Source organism: Cicer arietinum, chromosome 1 (genome assembly GCF_000331145.2).
Source record: "Cicer arietinum cultivar CDC Frontier isolate Library 1 chromosome 1, Cicar.CDCFrontier_v2.0, whole genome shotgun sequence".
NCBI lineage: Eukaryota > Viridiplantae > Streptophyta > Magnoliopsida > Fabales > Fabaceae > Cicer > Cicer arietinum.
Genome location: NC_021160.2, coordinates 36,686,709 through 36,709,572, shown reverse-complemented (window position 1 = coordinate 36,709,572; position 22,864 = coordinate 36,686,709). Strand labels below are relative to the sequence as shown.

Below are 22,864 nucleotides of genomic sequence, written 5' to 3'. Positions count from 1 at the left end.
ACACTACATTTATCTCAAATATTTTCTAAGCCACTCAAACAACCATCCTTACATTCCCTAGCTTTTTGATCGGAGCTATAAACTTTTATTCACCTTGGTGAGACTTTCGAGGGCTATATAGTGGTACGTGGAAGGAAAGCGTCCAAGGTAAGGGCTTTTCCCCATGCAGAGTTAGGTTAGATATTAAATTAGCGATTCGTAAGATATTGATATGGTGTCTGGATGTATTAAAAGAAAAATGTCGATTTTATTTTCGTCGTAAAGAAATTAACTATCATGCTTTGATTGTTTCTTTTGAGTAATATCTCTATTTTGATGAAATTAATTATAGAATTATATTTTATTACCATTCCTTCATCAATATGTTTGTTGTGAAAACGTTCAATGCCATACATGTTTTAGAGTACTTACTTATAAAGTTATGATTTTTATAATGATGTAGTCATTAACATGTTTATTATGATGTATTTAATTTTAATCCTTGATTCTTGAGTATTTAAATTTTAAAACTTGACTTTTATGAACAATATACGTGTTTTGATGAAATTGATGAGAATTTTATTTTTCATTTAACAATATGAGGAAATTGAGTTTTGAATGCATTAATGAATAGTTTTCTTTGTGGTTGCCTAAGTGGCTGGTTATTTGTGTATGATTTTTCTTTGTGGTTGCCTAAGTGGCTAGTAATTTGTACATTTCGAACATCATTATCATTGTCATGACATACCATATGCATCTTTGTGGACGTCTTAGTGGCTGGTTTAATTTTCCCCATTGGTATGGGTGACTTCTGTGTGGACGCCTTAGTGGCTGGCTATATCCGGATCATGTATATTTAGGACATGCATAATTTGCATACATTTTATTGCCATTATTATTTTTATATAATTATTTATTCTAAGGTAAGTTACTACTTGTTGTTTAGATATATTTTATAATTTTTTTGATACACCTTATGAATTATCAAAATCATTTTCTCTAAATCTTTTATTACAAAAAGATTTTATATTTATATTTTATGGTTGTTAACTTATTATTTGGTCTAATTTTGCCGTGGGATGAACTGACCCCTTACACCAACATTTAGGTACTAACGATCTCGAAGAGTTGCATGAATGACGTTTGCTTGGCGCACGCGCGTGGGAAAAAGGGGTATTTTAATAAAATAATAATGATGCTTGTAGTAATAAGACCGTTGTGATACAATTTTTAATTTTATTTATTTTCATCGTCGATTTTAAATAGAAATGCGGAGGCGGGTCCTTCTGCTAGGAAAACCTTGAACTATTCCATTTTTAAGTGAACATTTTCTACAATTAATAAATTGTCTTTATAAGAATAATAATATCCCATAAATTGCATGGTATTATTTCTTAAAATAAAATCAAACTACTTACTAGAGAAATTTTATTGATTATATGATGGACTACTTTTAAAAAAAAAATATTTAATGTCGTTTTTGAAAGAAAATAAATATTTTTAAGTAATGTCTTGGATCAAAATATGGGGCGTTACAAGTAGTGTTTAAATTCTAGGTCTTTCTGATTTTTTGTTTCTGGTTAATAGTGTAAACATTATTGGTTAATGAAGTACCATAGGTGGCTAATAATCAGATTGAATTATTTTTTTGTAGTTTTTGTGTGACATTTGCACTATCAATTGAAACTTCATGGATTGTGGTACTATTGAAGATGAAGGTATCAAGGTTGACAACCTTGATGATGATGACAACGCATGTTGTTGGGAGCCTACAACAGGGATGTGTTTTTCTTGCTTAGAAGAAGTCAAATCATTTTATGAAGAGTATGCTTTGAGAAAAGGTTTTGGGTGGAAGATTAGATCTTCAAGAAAAGGGCAAGATGGGGAGCTCTGCTACTTAATTTTATCATGCTCAAGAAAGGGGTCTAAAGTGTCAAAAATTTCATGTACGTTAAAAATACTTCCAACTAAGGTAAATAATTGTCCTGCCAAGATTGTTATTAAGTTGAATAAAGATGGATTGTGGTACATTACAAAATTTGAACCTGATCATACTCACGAGACAAGTCCTACAAAGGCAAGGTTGTTCAAAGCTAACAAGAAAATGAATTTGCATGTAAAGAGAACAATACAAATCAATGATGATGCAGGAGTGAGGATCAACAAGACATTTCAATCTCTTGTTAAAGATGCAGGAGGACATGAAAATGTACCATTTGTGAAAGAGATGTGAGGAATTATGTTAACAAGGAACGGCGCGCAATAGGAAAAGAAGGTGATGGAAAGGCCTTGATAAGCTATTTTTGCCAAATAAGGGAACAAAATTCAGATTTCTTCTATGACATAGATTTCGATGATGATTTTCACGTAAGGAATGTGTTTTGGGCTAACGCAAGAAGTAGAGCTGCTTATGAATACTTTGGAGATGTTGTGACTTTTGACACAACATATTTGACTAATAAGTATGACATGCCTTTTGTTGCGTTTGTTGGTGTGAATCACCATGGTCAATCAACATTACTTGGATGTGGATTGTTGTCATGTGAAGATACATATTCATTTGTATGACTTTTCAAATCATGGTTTCGTTGTATGCTAGGAAAGGCCCCTCTGGGTATTGTGACTGACCAATGCAAGGCTATGAAAAATGCCATTGAGTTAGTCTTTCCTACAACTCTTCATAGGTGGTGTTTATAGCATATAATGAAAAGGCTTAATTGTAGTTTTGGTCCCCCTATTTTAGCTGAATCGCGAAAGTAGTCCGCCCATTTTGTTTCTCCCCAGTTCAGGTCCCCAAACAGAATTTTGGTAAAAAACTTGATGAAATTTCATTTTTTAAAGTCGTACTACACCATTTATAATCATAGATTCCAGGTACCATTGTTGTAAATGAGATTTTGAGGCATGATGTGACTTGAATAAATGCAAAAAAAATGAAATTTCATCAAGTTTTGGACAAAAAATCTGTTTGAGGGACCAAAATTGGGGAGAAACAAAATGGGGGGACTACTTTCACAAATCAACTAAAATAGGGGGACCAAAACTGCATTTAAGCCTAATGAAAAAAATTCCTGAAAAGCTCGGTCAATATAGTGAATATAAAAAGATTTAAGTTTGCATTGAAAGAAGCGGTTTATGACACAGTCACAAAAGAGGCATTTGAAGAAAAATGGCGTTCTTTCATCGAAAAATTTGAGCTTCAACAAAATGATTGGTTGAATGGATTGTATAACGAACATCATAGATGGGCACCAACCTTGCAAATGAAATATTTTTGGGCAGGTATGTCTACTACACAAAGAAGTGAGAGTATACATTCTTTCTTTGATGGTTATATCAATTCACCGACAAGTTTAAATCAATTTGTAAAACAATATGATAATGCTCTCAAAAGTCGAGTAGAAAAAGAATTTGAAGCAGATTTTAATTCGATTGGTACTACAATTTCTTGTGGGTCAAACTCGTCAATTGAAAAGCAATTCCAAGGTGAATACACTCATGCCAAGTTTAAGGAAGTTCAAACATAAATTAGATCTAAAATGAATTATGTTGCTTCCTTGTATACTGTGGAGGGTTCCTTTGCTACATACCATGTGTTGGAGGAAGTGTCAATTGGAGACAAACCAAAAGAACATGTCTTAAAAGTTATGTTCAATTGAGAAAATAATGATGTCAACTGTGAATGTTCGTTGACTGAGTTTAGAGGTATTTTGTGTTGCCATGTGTTATATGTGTGTACTCAAGAGAGAGTTAAAAATGTGTCAAAGAAGTATATCTTAACAAGGTGGAAGAAAAATATTAAAAGGAAACATTCATATATTAAGAGCAGTTATGGTGTGAAAGAATTGAAGCCACAAATGGACAGGTTTGACAAATTGTGCAAGCATTTCTACGAAGTTGCTGAAGTAGCTACAGAGTCTGAAGATGCGACTAAGGCACTTCATGAAATATTACATCAATTTAATTCTAATGTGCCCACCATGGATACTACGATTAACAAGGTTAAAAGAAGTTCAATTGATGCTTCAAGTCCAAACAATGATAATGAAATTCACAGTCCTTTGCGGGTCAAGCGTAAAGGTCGTCCTCCATAAAAAAAAAAAAATATTTGTAGTTGAAAAAATCGTAAAGAGGTCAAGGAATCAATCCAATCAACGCGATGATAGAGAGACTACCTTTGTAAGTTTTTTTGGTCCAGAAATTATGTATCCATCATGTACATATTATATTAAAATATTTCTTTTTTGTTTATTAAAATTTGTAGGAGAACAATACTGAAATAGTGAGAAATCATAATGAAAGTAACATCTGCATAGAATCATCTATTGAAGGTATCAAAAGTAACACATTGGTTCGTATTTGAATTTATGATTGAGTGTGTGGTTGTATTATTATATGTAAGATTGTGCTAACTTATTGTATCTTGTTGTTCAGGTTGGAGGTAATACATCATTCTTGGATCTTTTGTCACAATTCAGCACAACTATGTGATAAAATGTAAATATTTTATCAATTTTTTATATGATATTTTGTTGCAACAAACAGTCAAGTAAATGGATTGTATGATAATTATGTATGTGGTTTATCACGTTTGTCACTTTTTTGTCATTAATGGATTTTAACAGAATGTTTGGTCATTCTTATCAGAGACATGGTTAATGTTGTGAACCACTTGGTTAATGGATTTTAACATAATGTTTGGTCATTCTTATCAGACAAAATATAAATCGGGTTAATGGCTTAAAGAAACATGGTTAATATTGTGAACAACTTGGTTAATGAATTTAAAATCAATTTGAATGTTTGAAGGTGAAAATGATTTGCCAATAAATTTCAAATCATTTGAAGATAATTAAACTTAACTTCAAATTTGAATTTTTAGACATAATTCATCTGAACTACATAACTTCAGCAATTCGTACACAACTTAATCAACCAAATCTAAATCCTTACTTAATCATAAAGAAAGAAAAAGATAAAGTTCATTCATATTTGTTCATACAAGCATAAAGAAGGAAAAATACAGGCAAAAAGTTCTTCTTCTTCTTCTTCTTCTTCTTCTTCTTCTTCTTCTTCTTCTTCTTCTTCTTCTTCTTCTTCTTCTTCTTCTTCTTCTTCTTCTTCTTGATAATTTAATGCGTTTCGGGTGAAACGGTAATTTAACAAACATCTAGATATTTGGAGATATTTGTTAAGTAATATTTATTAACTATATATGTTGTTTGGAGGGAAAAAGAAAGGAAAACTAGAAGGAAGGAAAAGGAAAAGAAATTAGTATAAAAGGAAGGAAGGAAAAAGGAAGAAAGGAAAAACTAAGGAAAGAAAAAGAAAGGAAAGAAAATCGCCAATTTCCATCTCCTTCCTCTGAGCCGTGAACCGATTTCCCTCCTTCTCCCGTTTTCATTTTCGTCGCTTTCTTTTCTTCAAAACTAGTAACCCAAGGTTGGGTGAGAGTTAGAACAAGGATTTCGCAACTCCACTCTTCCTCTTTGATTCGAAAACGAAGAAAAACGGTATTTGAGATCCAAACACAAACCCCTCCGTTTCTTCTAGATCCAAGCTTCATTTCGCGAAGAGTTAGAAGGGAAAGTTGCTCACTACCACGCCACGATGCTAGGGGACCAATTTGGAGGCGACGTTGCGAGCGGAGATTTTTACCGGATTTGCTCACGGTACCGGAAACGCACGTTAGAGCTAACGCGAAGGTAAGGGCTCCTTCCAAACTTTTAGTTTGCATCTAGGGCCTTATCTGTGATTGTGTGGAAACGAATTTTGTTAGGATTGGAGTATTGTTTTGGGAAAAATGAATTTACCTCACGTATGTAAGATTTTGAGTAAATGAAACTTGTGTGTTTTGAGTAGTGGATTGTGTCGATTTGTGTTCGTTGTTTTTGACATGCTCTTAATTGAAATTGATGAAATTTGATATGTGTATGGTTGGATCTTGTGAATAAATGAATTGATGTGTTTTGATGTGAGAATTTGTTTGAGTTGTGTTGTGTGGAATTTGAAAACCATTAAGTTAAATGAGTATTAAGAATGGAGAATCTCTTAATGTCTTGTTTACTTAATGTGCGTTTGTTTGTGAAAAATCGTTTAAGTTAACTGGGCGTTAAGAATGGGGAATCTCTTAATGTCTCGGTTACTTAATATTTGTTTTTGAAAATCGTTTAAGTTAACTGGGCGTTAAGAATGGGGAATCTCTTAATGTCTTGGTTACTTAATGGTTGCTGTGAAAGTCGTTTAAGTTAAATGGGTATTAAAAATGGGGAATCTTTTAATATCTGCATTTGCTTAACGATTGTTGTGGATGGAGTCCGTGTATGCTCATGCATTTCATTTGGTAAATTGTGTTGACCCGTGATAAGTGACACCTTGGTAAACTGTACTGACCGTGATAGGTGGTACGTTTACGATTTACGTTTTTAGTGAATTGTATTGACCCGTGATAGGTGGCACCTCGGTAAACAGTACTGGTCTGTGATAGGCGGTACGTTTACGATTCACGCTTTTTCTTTTAGTAAATCGTGTTGACCCGTGATAGGTGACACCTTGGTAAACTGTACTGACCCGTGATAGGTGGTACGTTTACGATTTACGTTTTTGGTGAATTGTGCTGACCCGTGATAGGTGGCACCTCGGTAATTGGTACTTTGGCCTGCGATAGGCGGTACAATTATGATTTACGGCCCTTCGAGGAGGGTTTTGGTTTGGAATTCCGAGTCCATGCATTTTGGCATATACGCATTGCATTAGGGTGCCTGGCACGCGAGTCATGTTTGATTTGAGTTTATGATTGAGTGATTCGAATTTTGATTTATCGTGATAACTGAGATGAAGGTGTTAAGTGCTATGTGTTGTGTATTGTGTGTGAGTATGATGGTTATCGAACCTTCGTGTGTCGTAGTAATCGCGTAGGAATTGCTAAGTGTTAGGTCGTGAACTTGATTAGGAATGACTTGAGTTAATTCATGAATTTTTGGAAAAGAACTGACAAAATCGACTTAGAAATCGATTTGGTCATGCAGAAACTCAGCAGAACTGACCAAATCGATTTGGCAATCGATTGGCTCAGCAAAAGTCCTTATTTTGAGTTAGATAATCGATTTCTCAATTGATTTATCAATGCTTTGGTCAGTTATGTATTACTTGATGGTTGGAGAACTTCATTTTGAGTTCATTGTTAATTGGCAAGCATTATATGAACTTTTAGCATATGGAAAATCCTGTTAAGGTGCATGCTTAGTTGAAAAGTTGTTTTGAGCATTTAAAAACTTAATTGCTATGTGTTAACTGTTATTTTTTTGGTTGGTGACCCTTTACAATTATTGTGGAAATCTGGGCTTTGCCCTCAGATGAGAGTCAGGACGGTCCTACCGGTTCGTACCCTACGGACGGGAATGGAGATGGGAACGCGTGATTGCAGTTACATTAGGAGGATCTCACGGGGCGCGTGGAGATACTCAGGGTGTATAGCTTTTTGGTAGGATGATCAGATTAGGATGATGTATAGGAACTAGGTGTCCTTCTTTTTGGATTGGAGTATTTTTAGTTTGGAAAACTGTACTTATACTAATATTGTCAGTTTGACTTTTTACTTGAATGGGTTCCATGTACCATTTGTTGTTGTGTAAATGTTTTGGATTTATAATTGGAGAAACTTTTCCGCTGCTTGTAAATTATAATGACTCAATTATTTATCCAAAGGCATTTCCTGATTTAATTCTTTGTTTGTTTTTAATTACTTTTGAAAAAAAAAATATACCCTCGCTTTAAAAAAACGGGGTGTTACATTAGGCTCACATGCGACTTCATCCCCAACATTCTCAAAATGGGTACTAATTCTCACCTCATCTGTTGACAAATAGTATGTTATTAACAAGTCTAATTGCATATCATAAATATTTGGTAAACAAAAAAATTCAATATTCATACCATCAAATTCATGATCGGATTCATGCATTGGTTGACGTTTACACAATTCTTCTTTCAACAATTTTACCTCACCCTCAAGAATTGAAATCTTCTCTTGGGGCTGCCTATTCTCTGCCACCAATCGTTGATAATCAACATAACGTACAGTTTGATTTTCTTGTTCATGCAATGTTTCATTTACCATGTCAAATTCAAGTTCTTCATTTGTGGCAGTTAACTCTTCAATTATCTTGCAAAGCGAAAAACAATTGAAACACACACATTATTATTAAATAATTAATACAATTAAATAATATAAATGCTTACCATGTTATTTTGAAAGGCTTTTAATATTGTTTTCTTCTGACACTGTAAGATTGGCCAATTCAAAAATCTCGAAAAACTAAACTTGGGAACAGATGCTTCACCCAATGACAAGTGGTTGAATGCCCAGATCTAAAACAAATATTAATGACTTAATAGATGTATTTTTATTTAAAGACAACACAAGATAGAAGATGGTGACATAAAACGATATTAAATATATACCTGTAGGACAACTGCACAACTTGTTATGTGTGTTTGCGAATCTATCTTCCCCTCTTTCAACACAATTTCAATCCTACTTAAACTTTCAACTAAAATATTATACACCGCAAAACCTCAATTGTAGCTATGCAGAGACTCTAGATCATCAAGTATTTTAATATAACGAGTATTTACTCGATTTCCTGATTGGGGAAAATAGAACTCGCCAAAGGCGAGGAGTATATAAAGTCTACAAAAATTGACTATGTGCATACGATACATGTGAAGCAACACACCAATCATTTCACAAGTTACTTTTTTTCCTCTAAACAACATCAATGTATCGCATTCCTCATTTTCATATTCTTTCAAAGACTCACCTACTATTGGTAGTCCTATAGCTAAACATACATCACTTGGAGTAAAATTAACTATCCTACCTCTAATCCTAAATCCACCACTACGTCCATCCATCCTACTAGCCAACTCCGACAATAAAGCACCAGAAATTTGTAAATTTTTTGGCATATCTAAAACCCATTTGAATGGAGTTGTCATAATTTGAGTTCGATTTGCATTTGTCAAATGAAGGTTGATTTAATGCAACAAATTTGGTTAACATGCATGTCTCACACGTATCTGAAAAGTATGAATATATGGTTAATATTGATAAATAAATTGCAACAATACAAATACAACTAATTTATAAATTCCTTACATTTTTTTCATTTGTCGACGCAATGTCTTAAAACATCAAAACTGCATAAAAATAAATACCAAAATATTAACATTTTAATAAAATACCTCATTTATGATACTAAATTTTTCCAAATTAAAATAATAGACAAAAATATACTTCAATATCAAATCAATATTTATATTAACATTCTGTTTGGTTACTGTTTCAACATACAAAGTGTTGTTTGGCCAAGTCAAGAACTTCATAACTTGGTTGCTTCCAACATTCAAAAACTAGCAATTTACCTTGAAGGTATAATAATAATAATAATAATAATAATAATAATAACAATGCATTTGAAACGAAAAAGACAAAAATAAAAACGAAGAAGTCAAAAATAGAAATCCTAAAAATTAAAAAATCCTAAACGAAGAAGCTAAAATAGAAACCCTAAATCAATAACTAAAAATAGAAACGAAGAAGCCAAAAATAGAAACCCTAAAAATCAAAAATTCTAAACAGAGAAGCAAAAATAGAAACCCTAAATCAATAACAAAAAACCCTAATGATATGGAAAAGTAAACTTACAATGAAAAGACAACAAGCAAAATCGAGTGCACAGATCGAATATGGAGCAAACGAAGAAAACGACAGAAAGATCGGCAGAATCGAATGCACCAAACGAGCGAACGGCTGAAAAATCGTATGTAATCGACAACGACAAAGATACAGAAACGAAGAAAACAATATGGAGAAGAAGATGGAATGGTGGAGAACAAGATGGAGAAACAGAGAAGATGGAGAAACAAAGAAGATAGAGAAGAGAGAGAAGAGAGAAAGAGAAATAAAGGGTTTCTGAGGAATAGAATGAAAATCACTAAAATGACTAAAATATCCCTAAGTATGTATACGTCTTTATGTTTGTATACGTATACGGTATATGTATTTGTATATGTGTTTAAAGATGTGTTTAAATAACATTTGTCTTCTTCAAATTGCTTTTGTGTGCATGCATTTGAAGAACAAGTGTCATTTTGTTTTGTCATACGAGTTACAACAAGGACAAATACTAGGGCAACTAACTTGTTTGCGTTGAAGATTCACTCTAGTAGGAAGACATCCTCTAGCAAACTACCACATAAACAACTTAATTTCATGTGAAACCTTCAAGTTTCATATGATCATCCAATTTCCTTCTTTGCGTAGGTGAGTATTATCTATTAGTTCCTCTATGACTCAATTAATGTACATTGATTTAAATTTAAACACTTCATCCCTACTCTTGCACCATAGTCGTTTATCCTCACTATCCACATCATGCAATAGCGCATCTTGGTTAGTTGAAAGTTTCCGACCTTACTTCCTTAACATGGATAGGTTGAACCCATAAAAATGTCTAAACCTCATCCCCACGTACTTCTTCCTCGGTGTTTTATGCGCGTGTGTTTGGCTTACATATTCTTTTTATTTTAAGGTCGTATTTGGAGTTCATGCTCAACATTAATTTGATGTCATCTCTCCCTTTTTTAAGTTTGAAAGGTTTGGATTTGATGTGTTTTTCTGGTTTTGAGGTTAAATTCAAAACACACACACACACACACACACACACACACACACACACACAGTGTAATATATATAGGATTGAGTTGGCCAAAGCAGCCACAATAAGCAACGACGATGTGGCATTTGTGGCGGTCAAAACGGTAAAAAACGCATGAATTTGTGGCGGGCTACATGACCACAACAGACAACGGTCATTTGGGCATTTGTGGCGGCCTTTGCCGCCACAAAATGTAACGGATTTGTGAATTTGTGACGGTCTGGGCGGCCAGAAAATCAGTTTCACCTTTATTCCTTTGTGGCGGCCTTTGCAGCCACAAAAGGTAACGGTCATAGGCGTTTGTGGCGGCCTATACAGCCACAAATTGACATGTCATTTCAGGCTTTTGTGACGGACTTGACCCTCACAAATTTTAGACTTTGTAGCTGCAAAAACCCTCACAAAAATCTTAAAAAATTAGGCGGAATTTGTGGCTGCTTAAGCCCTTACAAAATCACAACGTTGTGATTTTGTGAAGGCTTAGCCAGCCATAAATTCCACCTAAATTTTTAATAATTTGTGAGAGCTTTTTCAGCTACAAATAAAGACCAATTTCAATTTTTGTATTTGTGATGGCTTTTTCGGTCACTAATTTGTGAGGATTTTTTTCGGTCACAAAATATTTATAAAGTTGACCACAAAATAGTGTTTTTCTTGTAGTGTACATATAACTATATTAACATAAATAGTGTATCTTAGTTTAATTTTTAAAACAAATAGAATGTTCAATAGATATAGCATATACATGATATTAACTTGAAATAGAAAAAATATATGTCAATAATTGATACTGATCGATTACGTTTTCCTTCCTTTTATAAACAGAAAGTACATTTGCATATGAATGTATAAAAGATAATTTAAAAGCATGCCAATCAAATTATATTATATAAGAACTTAATATCAATTGATCTAAATATCCAGTTGAATTTATCAAATTAAATCTAGTTTAACGTAATAATTCTACTACTTGCAAAAACCCATAGAATAATTTTGTCACTTTAGAGGCAAAATTTATAAATTTCGTTCAAATCAGATTACTTTTATCTTTTATGATTAAAATTTCATTTTATAAAAAATTGATATTCAAACAAAATATAAATTAAAGTTAAAATAATATTTATAATTTTAATGAAAAATCAAATAAAACAGACGATAAAATAGATGATTGAAAAAAAAAAACTCAAATAATAATGACATATATAATAGATTTGACTATAATTTAAGAATGATGAGAAAAAAAGGAGGTGCGACAAAATTGTAAATAATCATTGAATTATATATATAAGCCAATTCGTAAGTTAATTACTCGCTAAACAGTAAGCTCGAAATAGTCTGACGTAGCAATACTTTAGATGATTTAGTTATTATTATTATTATTTATTTTGTTTTAAGGAAAAACAAAAAAATATTTTTATTATTAATAATTTAAATAAATTACTAAAACACACAAAATTATCATTTACATTAAATTTACATAATAATAATATATTATATTATTAAAATATAATAATAAAAAATTGAGGTGTTACAGTAATTCTCAAATTAAGAAATAAATTCATAAAGAAGAAAAAAAACGTGGATTTTTGATAGAAAAGGAGTATAATTTTGAAATTTCACTAGTAAGAGTTGAGATTTCTCAAAAGGCAATCTTTCATGCATGGCATTGATTCAAACAATTAAAATAAAGCCACATTTCTTTCCAAGATGCTTCAAAAGCTTCTCTGGAGGGATGGTCAAAGATAATGTTCGGTGTTGTTGGCGGTAGTTGAGAATGATGGTGAAAAATGGGTGGTCGAAGATGTTTGGCGATGGGTTGTCAGTGGAGGCATTGGTTGAAGGCGGTGGTTGGTGAAGGCGGCCATGGAGGGCAGGTCGATAGTGGCGTTGGTGGTTGGTGATGGTGATTGAAGGTGGATGATTATTGGTGGTAGGGGTTAGGAATGGTTTTTGGTGGTGGTGGTTGGAGGTAATGGTGGTCGGTGATAACATAAGTTGTCGTTTGTGGTGGCAATGATAAAAAATAGTGGTCGATAGTTGTTGGAGTAATGGTTACGTCTATTATAAGTGACATGTTAATTTTGAAACAAAAACAATAATTATAATTTATTTTTTATTTTAGGAAAAAACAGTTTTGAAATTAGGTAAAAAAAAACAATTAAACATGATTTTACGCAAACATGTTTAGGAGTCATGAGGTGGTTTAGAAATTTGAAGTGACGATAATGAATTTGTATTCCCTTTAACAAAATTAACAATTAATGACTAACATTGACTATTTAAAAAAAAAAAACTTAGACATATTTTAATTTTAATGTTAGCTTTCAAAATCAATAACTCACAACAACTTCAAGTTTGGAGTAAAATGACGTTGCCAAAATCAATATTGATTAAAATGACGGTTTACTTCAATGTTAGTGAAAGTGTCTCTTAAAGTAAACCGTCATTTTAGTTATTGAAAGTATAAGATGTTGTCATTTTGGTGTTTGATTAAAAAAAGAATTCAAATTAGTTATTGGATCATCAAAATAGTCTCTAAAAAATACAACTTACTATCATGACAGTCTTTAAAATATACAATTTATCGTCAAAAAAATGTTATCAAATATTAAACTGACTCACATTTTAATGTTTCAACGATTAATTTTAATTTTTTTATTGAATCAAAAACTAAAATAACAACATCTTATATTTTGATAGATTAAAATAGTTATTTCATATATTAAAATAGTTAATCGCAAAAAAATCTTAGTGAGCATGATTTAAAAAAAAAAACTTCTTTTACAAGACAACTTCCTTTACAAGACAAGTTTTTTTTTTTTTGACAAGATGGGAGGGTTATTTTCTCATTTTTTTTTAATTAAAGCCTAAGTTTATAAACTCCAGGTTTTCACGAGTTCATATTTTTACAATCTCACTCTTCCCCTCGCGCTGTGCTCTCACCGATTCTCTCTCGCTCGTCTCGCCACCGTTCACGCCGCCGTCTCCGCAGCCTTCTGTGAGTCATTTTCCATTCACTGTCTTGTCTAGTATCTGAATTTGGCATTCCTTTAACCTCTAACCCCTATCTCACACTGGAGATTTTGATAGGGTTTTGTGATTTTAATGTTTCTGACCTAATTGTAATTTGATTTCTCCAATAACTGTAGCTGAGGTAGTGGATCATTCATAACTACTTTTCTGCTTTTACTTATACAATTTCCCACTAGGATCTTCAGTTGGAACTGATCTTGTTTTGTGCATTGCTTTTGTTCTGGTTTTTGTGCGATCTGCTTAGTTTACTTTTCTGATTTTTTTCTTCAATATTTTTGGTTTTTGTTTTTAATTATTTAACCTGTAGTACGTTTTTCGCATTGTTTGTTGCCATTTTTAAAGAAAAGAAAAAAGCACTACTTGAGTCTCTCTTCTTGTTGCTGCCATCAAACACTGCCACAGTAAATTCCTAAGGGGAAATAATCCGAAAACATGAGTCGAGGAAGTGGAGGTGGATACGATCGTCACATCACTATTTTCTCCCCCGAGGGGCGTCTCTTTCAAGTTGGTAAGTAACTTGTATCAGAAAGTGATAATTTTTGTTTTAGTGGAATGTTTCACCATTTGATGTTTTAATTGGTCAAATGTGGTTCGGATGGATCTTTTACATACTGGACTGACCATTTTGATTTGATTTTTAATGTGGAAAGAAAGTATATTTAGTTTTTATTTCAATGTAAAATCTTTTCTTTTTCATATATGTTTTTGTAATTTTTATTATTTAAATTAATTTATAAGGGTAGTTGACTATTGATCTAGGTTGGCAATTATTTTTGAGTTATTAATTTATTTACACCCTTTGGTTTGCGTTGCACTTGATACGACATTAAGGTGTAAGATGGAATTTTTTAACTTCAACCTAAAATTGGTTATGCCACTTGAAATTGTTAAGATCAACAATGTAATGAAGCTTGATCAACTTAGACTTGTGAAACTTTTCCGTTCTGGTTGTTTCACTTCACTTGTTTGGTAATGAGTCCACTAGTTTTGTTGGTTGAGTTGTGGATTTTTCAATATGTTAAACAGAGTATGCTTTCAAGGCTGTTAAAGCTGCAGGGATAACCTCGATTGGTGTCCGAGGAAATGATTCTGTTTGTGTTGTTACTCAGAAAAAGGTTCCGGTGAGTATAGGAAGTTGACTGTTTGATCTTTATTTTGTTTGTATGAGTATTTGTGCTGACTGCTTGAGTTGAAATGTTCATTTCAGGACAAACTCTTGGATCAGACAAGTGTTACACATCTCTTTCCCATCACTAAGTACCTTGGTTTACTTGCAACTGGCATGACAGGTATGTTCTTCATCGAATCTCTTCATCATATGTGTTGTAGATAATTAGATATGTAGATTTCGTTTGCATACATTTTCAGTTAAAAATGTAGATCTATTTCCTGTAAAAGTTGATCCAGGCAGCATATGTCTGACCATGTCTCCATTCTATTGCATCTAGTAAAATATAAATTAGGATTTGAAACACCTGATATCCTCCTAAACAGCTTGTTAATTAGGGGAAAATGAGAAGGCAATGATGGTTATATTAGAATGCTTAACCTTCTCCTTGATTGTGGCGGTTTGGCTATTTGAGATTATTTATGAAAGGGAAATGCTTGGGGCACTTGTTAAGCATCCTAAAAAGGAAATAACATTTTGGAACTTGTGTCATCAATATATTTTAAAAAGTAACTTTTTATTTCCTTTTTTGGTTGCTTAACAACTGCCCATGACCCTTAATGAAATTATGAAGCCAAACCTCTGGTAAAGCTGCATCCATCTATTTTTATTTGGGATGTTGGTCATGAAATTCATGCAACTCAACACAGTATGATTAATAATGGGAAAGTAGTTTTAGTCGACCTGACCTAAATGTTACTATCAAAGGTGTGCATGCTGCTGCTGCATGCCTATGGCCAACTAGTTACATGATTACAGACTCAGTATATAGATTATATAGACAATTGTAATATTGTTTCTCTATAAGTTGAACTATGATAATACAATCAGATATTTATATTTCAAACAGAGCAAATGAATATTTTGTTTAAAGATATATTTTGAACAAAAATATCTTAACATCCTAAATTCACCTTCACTTTGTCCTGTTGGAATTCTTCTTTCCAGCTGATGCTAGGACACTGGTTCAACAAGCAAGAAATGAAGCAGCCGAGTTTCGCCATAAATATGGATATGAGATGCCTGTCGATGTGTTGGCTAAATGGTAACTCTTTCAGCATCTAATGTATTAAAACAATGCATAAATTATTGTTACTTTTCCTTTCAAAAAGCTGCTGTTAACATATTCTGATTTATGAAACATTGTCCCTATGACTATTAGCAAGTCATTCGAGCTCCCAACTATTTCTTACTCAAATGATGCGGTTTTGAAAGGGATCCTGATAAATAATGAAAAACTGATTTCAATAGTAAACTTGGCAATTTAATTTTATGTGGTGTTGAGTACGGGAGCAACTCTAAATTTCCTAAGAATGCTAAGCAATCTTATAATGCCATATTTGGTATGAATGTTACAAAATATATTCCTAGGAAACCAACATTCCTAAGAATGTATTTTCAATCATGTTTCAATGGAAAACGTTACGAAAGGGAGGGATGGTAATCTAGGATTCACATGATGGTGATAAATTTTTAATAAACAGTCAAAATGACCGTGATATTTTTAGGCACCCCGTAAAAAAACTTGTGCGTAATTAGGACATATTTCCTAGTCCTAAAATCGAGCACCATGAATGTGCTTCTTGGCTAATGCTACTACATGTAATTCTTTTACTTTTTTTTTCATACCTTATATACTCATAGATTGCAATACTCTTACTGCAATTTTGACTTTTGTCAAAGCCACATTATTTGATTTACATTTTTAGGGATTTTACAATTTTTCAATAACATTTTTTTGTATCTGACTGGTGTATTCTCTTTTACACTTACAGGATTGCAGATAAATCACAAGTTTATACTCAACATGCTTATATGAGACCACTTGGAGTTGGTACACTTTTTTTAGCCTTTTCACTGCAATCTATGAATGATGATTATATAATTAGTCTTGTATGATTTTTATAATTCAAATATTACTGTCATTATTAATGTCATTTTATCTTTCTATGATTGTGAATCTATTGTGCTGCAAAGTTGCTATGGTCTTGGGTATTGATGACGAAAATGGGCCTCAGCTTTACAAATGTGACCCTGCTGGTCATTACTATGGTCACAAGGTACGATAGAAGATAATTTCTTACTTTGTGTAATGTTAGGTTTTGACTTCTGTGCATACAATCATTTCTTGCTCATAATAGTTTCAATTACATAAAAATCTATGATTCTTTTATTGAATTTGATGCTTCTAAAGTGGGCTCTCTACTTTAGTGGTTGAAGTATGACATCTCAATTCTCAACCATTGATTAGAAAATTAACCGCTGATATTCTAATTTCTAACATATCCATGCAGCGACATGTATGTGCATGTCACTGAATTTTTTTGTCAAGGTTACTTTAATTTCTAAAATGAATCACTCATTCTGAAAGCGAGTTTAACTTTGTGAAAGTTCTCTATTCCATATTTATTTTATTAGAGTAAGATCTATTCTTTTTCTTTGTGCTGACTAAGATAATTACTGACAAGAGTAACGAAACAAATAAGAAGTTATTATGATAAATACCTAGTTACTTATTATCTGTTAATTTCTGGGAAAACAAAGCTCTATCTCCGTATGATTGACCCTCAAAAACAAGGTATTTAAGTAGTCAATAGTGATGAAATGGGAGTATGTGATTGAAGAGAGCAAATAATTTTTATCTCACATTAATAGAAGGAAAGTTGCTGTAAGTGATTGTATGGTTTGGAGAATGATGGAGGTAGCCATCGAATCTAATATCTTATCTTTTTTGAAATTATTATGTAACAGCCTTGAAGTTGATGTAGTAATTACCATTATAAATTTATAATAACATGTGTAATAAAGTGCATAATAATTGCTGTTAAAATACACGAGTCTTCACCCATCCTGAAATTTCTATTTCAACTTGTCTTTATTTGCAGTTTGACTTTGTAGAACTAGAATATGGAAAATCCTATGCATCTTTTGTCATTTTCTTATAATTTTTTAAAAACTTGTATTCTTGATTTGTTTTGCTCCTCTGCTGAAACATCACTTTTCATTTTTAGGGGCGTTTCGGTAAATAACTTTATTAAGTGCTTATTCAATAAGCTATTCTAGGGATTTTAATTACGCCTGTATTCTTATTCTAAAGAGCTTATTAAAATCAGCTGAAAACAACTTATGGATATGTAATAAGTTGTTTTTTTAAGTGTATCTAAAAGCTGATGTGTTTGTGCAATAAGTTATTCCAAACACCCCCTTAATCTAGTCTTGCTTACTCGATACATATTTGGTGTGTTTGGAACGGCTTATTTAAAAAAAATTCGTTCTTATCTTTGACAGAAGAATTTGTGCAAGTGTTTGAGAGGGCTTATGGAATAATTTTTTTTGCTTATTTCAATAAGCTCCACAGATAAGTAGATGACTTTTTAAAATAGCTTACAACTTATATTAAAATAATTTAACCACATTCTCTCTTCAATTACAGAAATAGTTTATATAATAGAAGTGCATATATGATAAATGTTTATTTAATTAGTGCTTCATTGATCTATTTACCCAGACATGCCTATAGATAGTGTTGCACATTGAATTTGAACCTCATAAATGCTTTGAAAGAAAGGAATGGCGGTTCTTGTTTCATCACTACTTCACGTGTTCCATATTTTCATAGTTATATGCACTTGTAGACAGAAGTCATGTGTCTGTTTTGTAAGATTCTATTGTGATCTACTCAGGCCACAAGTGCTGGATTGAAGGATCAAGAGGCAATTAATTTCTTGGAAAAGAAGATGAAGAACGACCCTTCATTTACCTATGAGGAGACAGTTCAGGTAACATTTTTGCTTATTTCTTTCCCTCGCTTCCATGTTGCAAGTCAAATTTTGCGTGAAAGATGTACAAGTATAGTTGTGAAGTTCCAGTTCCACGTTTTAGCAAGCTTGAGAATGAGTCTTTTAGGCTTAGTTGGTTTTTTTGGCAGGAAAGGAGACTACAATGTTCTCAGCTGTTGTTGAGCACTTATGTGCTTTCAAGTATATATATTTCAAGTTGATTTCAACCTCTTGGATATTGTTCCTATCTATTTGACAATAAACAATGAATTTTGTCCCTTATTTCCTCCCTTCTCTGGCGACTATCTTAAAATGTTTCTTAAAAAGTATTTAAAATGCTATTAATATTATTATTCTGTCATTATCATTATTGGCTTTATTGAATGTATGTGTTGTGTTAGTACTGAAGGTTGGCTGGTGATTTGGGGGAAGGACATAGGAGTTGGAGCGATAAGGAGGCCATGGGTTCAATTGAGCCCTCTAAAAAATAATTATTGCTTATCAATTTTGTCAAACGGTTATGTGATCATACTTCAAATGTTCTAATTATTATATCTGATCTCCCTTTTTTTTCAGACTGCCATATCTGCCTTGCAATCAGTTCTTCAAGAGGATTTTAAGGCCACTGAGATTGAGGTAGAATTTCATTTTTAAATGCTCAAATACCTTTGTGACACCATGTTAATTGAAATTTGGTTTCATAACTCTTTATTTTAATTATTTAAGGATTTCATTCTTGTTTAGTCCCTAAAGTGCCAAATCATTTATTTGCAACCTACTTATTCTTTCTCATTTATTGATAGCCATGTAGTTTTTACTTTTTATACCTGCATGGGCACTATGATATCTATCTTTGTACCTACATTTTACATAGTACCCTTATCTAGACCCATATCCGTGTAAGTCGAACTTTTAATACCCTTACTTGCTGGTATGTACCATACTCGTTGCTGTCACTATAACTAACTATGACAAATCATCTAAAAGAAAAATAATATCTGTTCACAATGTAATTAAAAACTATTCAAAGATCTATCAAATTAATCATAAAACTATACAAACTAAACTATTTAACTAAATTAAAATACAACAAAATAAGCTTAAATACAATGCATAATAATATTACAGTGCCTGTTTTTTGTGGATGATTCAAGTGATTGTTGATTACGGTGCATGTTTTTTGTGCATGTATTCTGTTCCTGTCATGTTTCAAGTGATTGTTGATTACAGTTCATGTTTTTTGTGGATGAATAATAATTAATATAGGTGTTGGTGTGTTTTTCGTGCAATTTTATTGTAATGTATATAATCTTCAGTGATTTTTAAGTTGCATACTTGCAGTGGCATAGGTCAGTGTGTTGCCATTTTTGTTCTAAGAGTTTAATTGCAATGCACTGACAGTGTAAAAAGTTTTACACTGACAGTGTAAAAAGTTTTACACTGTCAGGAAATTATAACCATTCACGAGTATGACTTTATAGGTAGATTTGGTAAAAGTCAAATATCTCTAATGATCTAACGGTTGTGATTGACTGACAGAGTAAAAACTTTTTACACTCACAGTGTAAGTAAATTAAATCCTTTGTTCTAAATGTATATAGGTTAGGAATAGGAATGATTAAAACTTGTTGTTATTGCCACTCTACAAGTGCTTTTCATCATTATTTGATGTAAATGGTTGTATTTTGCATTTTCTAGGTTGGAGTGGTGCAAAAGGATAATCCAGCATTTAGAGTTTTGTCCACCGAGGAAATTGATGAGCACTTGACTGCCATAAGCGAGCGTGATTGATTTATTATTAAGGATATGACTGTTCAAACTTTGTGATGTTCAATTAAATCATTTACGTATTTCTAGATCACTGAATTGATATCCTTATGATATTTGAGTATCCACCGTTGTCGAAGATTGTATTCACATCTGTTACAAGTTGGAGTTTACCAAATCAAATCATGTTTTACTCTTCCATCCCTTAAACTTTGTACAACCCATGTGGGAAAAAAACTAGAGCATTTGAGTTGAACACAGTAAGGTGGTCCTATCCTGTGTTTGATATCATCGTCTGTTCCACAGTTTAATCGAATTGAGCAGTATCAAGAAATTAAAATTATAAAGTTTACTTGGGACCACATTTGAAGTTCTCTATCAAAATCTCAATATATTGTTTTTTATTAATCGGTCTAGTAAGCAAAAATAAGGCATACATGATCGTTTTTGTTACATTATTCGGTTTCAATAGTGTAAGAAGGAAGAAAATTTGATAACAGTTAAATAGAAGAAAATTTGTGTGAACATTGGCGCATATTCTACAGTCTTAAGCTTGCTGAGTTAACAATTAAAATTGTAAAAACAATATAACGCGGTAAATATTACATGAGTGAGTTTCCACTGTTTTTTTTGGGGTCTTAAGTGTCGATTTCTACTAAGTAACGATACGGGCAAAGCTTGGTTGAGTATTTTAATGTAATGTCTGTTTGGATGAATGTTTTTACAAGTGAATTTAAATGAACTTAATTTTGTAAAATTAACTTAGAAAAATTTGAGTTTGAAACCAATAAATTTATGTTTGGATATTTTACTCCTAAAATTTATGTAAAATTTGTTGTAACATTTTCTTTTATGCAGCACAAATTAAATTTATCATTTTTAATCAAATCGATGTATAGAAGGGAGATGATAATTTTAAAACTCTTGAACACTATCTCAGATATAGTCCTATAGACTAATGCTTTTTCTACCATGACTTTTATTAGTATTCATTGAAAAATAATGATGCAAAATTCTTGAAACCAAATACAACGAACGCCAAACTCTTGTGTGCTCTCTCCGTCCCTTGTTATAAACGCACAATGAATTTTTCATATATATAAAAGAAAATTGTGATATAATTAATTTATATATTTGATGTATAGTTATTATTAAATTGCTCATTATATATAAATATATCTAATGTTAACTTTTCATATTATAAGATAAATTGTAAATATTAATAAAAATAATTTTAGAAAGAAAAAAATAATAAATGTATTTAATAATTTGTATAGTCTTATATTTAAAGAAAAATATATTCTCAAAGAGTATTTATAATTGGAGGCGAAAGGAGTAGTATCCTCTAAAATATATACTCTCTATCATAGTAGTTGCCAAGCGTTCTGAATTGCTTGGGTTCCCTAGGTCAACAACCTGCTACCCAAAACATACTAAAATTAAAACTTGAGTTTTGTACCAGGCACCCCCCCAATTTGACCTGCCACCCCCCAGTTATGCGTAAAAGACAATTTTACCCTCTATCACATATATAAAAACCAAAAAAAAATTTTACCCACACTTTTCACCAAATCATTCGAACATTTCAAATATTCGATCTAGAATCAACCTTACCTTCGAAGATCTCAAACATTCGAAACGCAAAAGTAAGTTCCCATTCGAAAATTTGCAGTTTTTGAAAATTTCGAAATGCATTTGTATGATTCAATTCCAGAAGTTTCGAAAGTTTCCTTGAATATGAAACCTTCGAAATGCATTCCTCGAACTTTTGGAAATCTTCGAAACGAGAAACTTTCGAAAGTTTCTTGAATTGAAATCTTCGAAATGCAATGCCAGGTGAAACTTTCGAAAGTTCTGGGAAAGTTTCGAAACACTTGTTCGAAAGTTTGGATCTGGGAAATGTTCGAAACCCAGTTTCGAAAGTTTGAATCTGGGAAATGTTCGAAACCCAGTTTCGAAGGTTTGAATCTGGGAAATGTTCGAAACCCAGTTTCGAAGGTTTGAATGGGAAAGGTTCGAAACGGACGTTTATATATTATTTTAAATTTTTTGAAACGAATTTGTTAATATTATTTATATATTATTAATATATTATTTATATATTGTTACATTGATTTTTTATTGTTTATAATTTTTTTTAATATTTATATATTTATATGTTGCAGTGCCTAGGATGAGAGGTGCTTTCGGCCAAATTATTCGCAATATTGTAGGTGGTGATAGAGGTGGTGATGGTGTTGAGAGAATTCCACCAACAGCATCAAATAGACGACGAAACGAAGCAAATCGTCAAATTAGACATCGTCGTCGAAGACAAGACATCCATGATGATGTCCCTGAGCCTCAGATGGAGGAGGATGTCACTGAGCCTCAGATGGAGGACCATGTCCCTGAGCCTCAGTTGGAGGAGGATGTCC

General features: G+C 32.3%; 3 protein-coding genes across 4 annotated transcripts; 2 read left to right on the top strand and 1 right to left on the bottom strand.

Annotated features, from left to right (window-relative positions):
• The first annotated feature begins 1,669 nt into the window (after positions 1 to 1,669).
• On the top strand, positions 1,670 to 3,506 carry LOC101510307 (protein FAR1-RELATED SEQUENCE 5-like). The gene is made up of 4 exons (XM_012720105.1): positions 1,670 to 2,208; positions 2,295 to 2,485; positions 2,579 to 2,636; positions 3,086 to 3,506. The coding sequence occupies exons 1-4, from the start codon at positions 1,670 to 1,672 to the stop codon at positions 3,504 to 3,506; spliced, it is 1,209 nt and encodes a 402-aa protein (XP_012575559.1).
• A 4,318-nt stretch (positions 3,507 to 7,824) lies between these two features.
• On the bottom strand, positions 7,825 to 8,949 carry LOC105853073 (uncharacterized). Its single transcript, XM_012720101.1, has 5 exons — positions 8,697 to 8,949; positions 8,443 to 8,531; positions 8,221 to 8,349; positions 7,982 to 8,143; positions 7,825 to 7,833 (listed from the first exon to the last, which is right to left on the bottom strand). The coding sequence occupies exons 1-5, from the start codon at positions 8,947 to 8,949 to the stop codon at positions 7,825 to 7,827; spliced, it is 642 nt and encodes a 213-aa protein (XP_012575555.1).
• A 4,610-nt stretch (positions 8,950 to 13,559) lies between these two features.
• LOC101505383 (proteasome subunit alpha type-6) lies at positions 13,560 to 20,648 on the top strand. Of its 2 annotated transcripts, none has more exons than XM_004488423.4 (10): positions 13,560 to 13,698; positions 14,076 to 14,241; positions 14,760 to 14,854; positions 14,941 to 15,022; positions 15,850 to 15,946; positions 16,677 to 16,735; positions 16,879 to 16,961; positions 18,585 to 18,680; positions 19,257 to 19,316; positions 20,379 to 20,648. In XM_004488423.4, exons 2-10 carry the CDS (start codon positions 14,166 to 14,168, stop codon positions 20,469 to 20,471), a joined length of 741 nt encoding a protein of 246 aa, XP_004488480.1. In that variant the 5' UTR covers positions 13,560 to 13,698; positions 14,076 to 14,165; the 3' UTR covers positions 20,472 to 20,648. The 2 variants fall into 2 exon arrangements, with proteins under 2 accessions (XP_004488480.1, XP_004488481.1); XM_004488424.4 differs by having other exon boundaries at positions 13,562 to 13,698; positions 14,081 to 14,241.
• Positions 20,649 to 22,864: the final 2,216 nt, after the last annotated feature.

Coding starts and splice junctions, on each gene's coding strand:
- LOC105853073 (XM_012720101.1), bottom strand. CDS start 8,949: ATGCCAAAAAATTTACAAATTTCTGGTGCTTTATTGTCGGAGTTGGCT. Junction 8,350..8,442: donor GTTGTGCAGTTGTCCTACAG/GTATATATTTAA, acceptor TATTTGTTTTAG/ATCTGGGCATTCAACCACTT. Junction 8,144..8,220: donor AAGCCTTTCAAAATAACATG/GTAAGCATTTAT, acceptor TCGCTTTGCAAG/ATAATTGAAGAGTTAACTGC.
- LOC101510307 (XM_012720105.1), top strand. CDS start 1,670: ATGGATTGTGGTACTATTGAAGATGAAGGTATCAAGGTTGACAACCTT. Junction 2,486..2,578: donor TGTTGGTGTGAATCACCATG/GTCAATCAACAT, acceptor GTTGTATGCTAG/GAAAGGCCCCTCTGGGTATT. Junction 2,637..3,085: donor GCTATGAAAAATGCCATTGA/GTTAGTCTTTCC, acceptor GAATATAAAAAG/ATTTAAGTTTGCATTGAAAG.
- LOC101505383 (XM_004488423.4), top strand. CDS start 14,166: ATGAGTCGAGGAAGTGGAGGTGGATACGATCGTCACATCACTATTTTC. Junction 14,242..14,759: donor GGGGCGTCTCTTTCAAGTTG/GTAAGTAACTTG, acceptor TATGTTAAACAG/AGTATGCTTTCAAGGCTGTT. Junction 16,736..16,878: donor TATGAGACCACTTGGAGTTG/GTACACTTTTTT, acceptor TGTGCTGCAAAG/TTGCTATGGTCTTGGGTATT.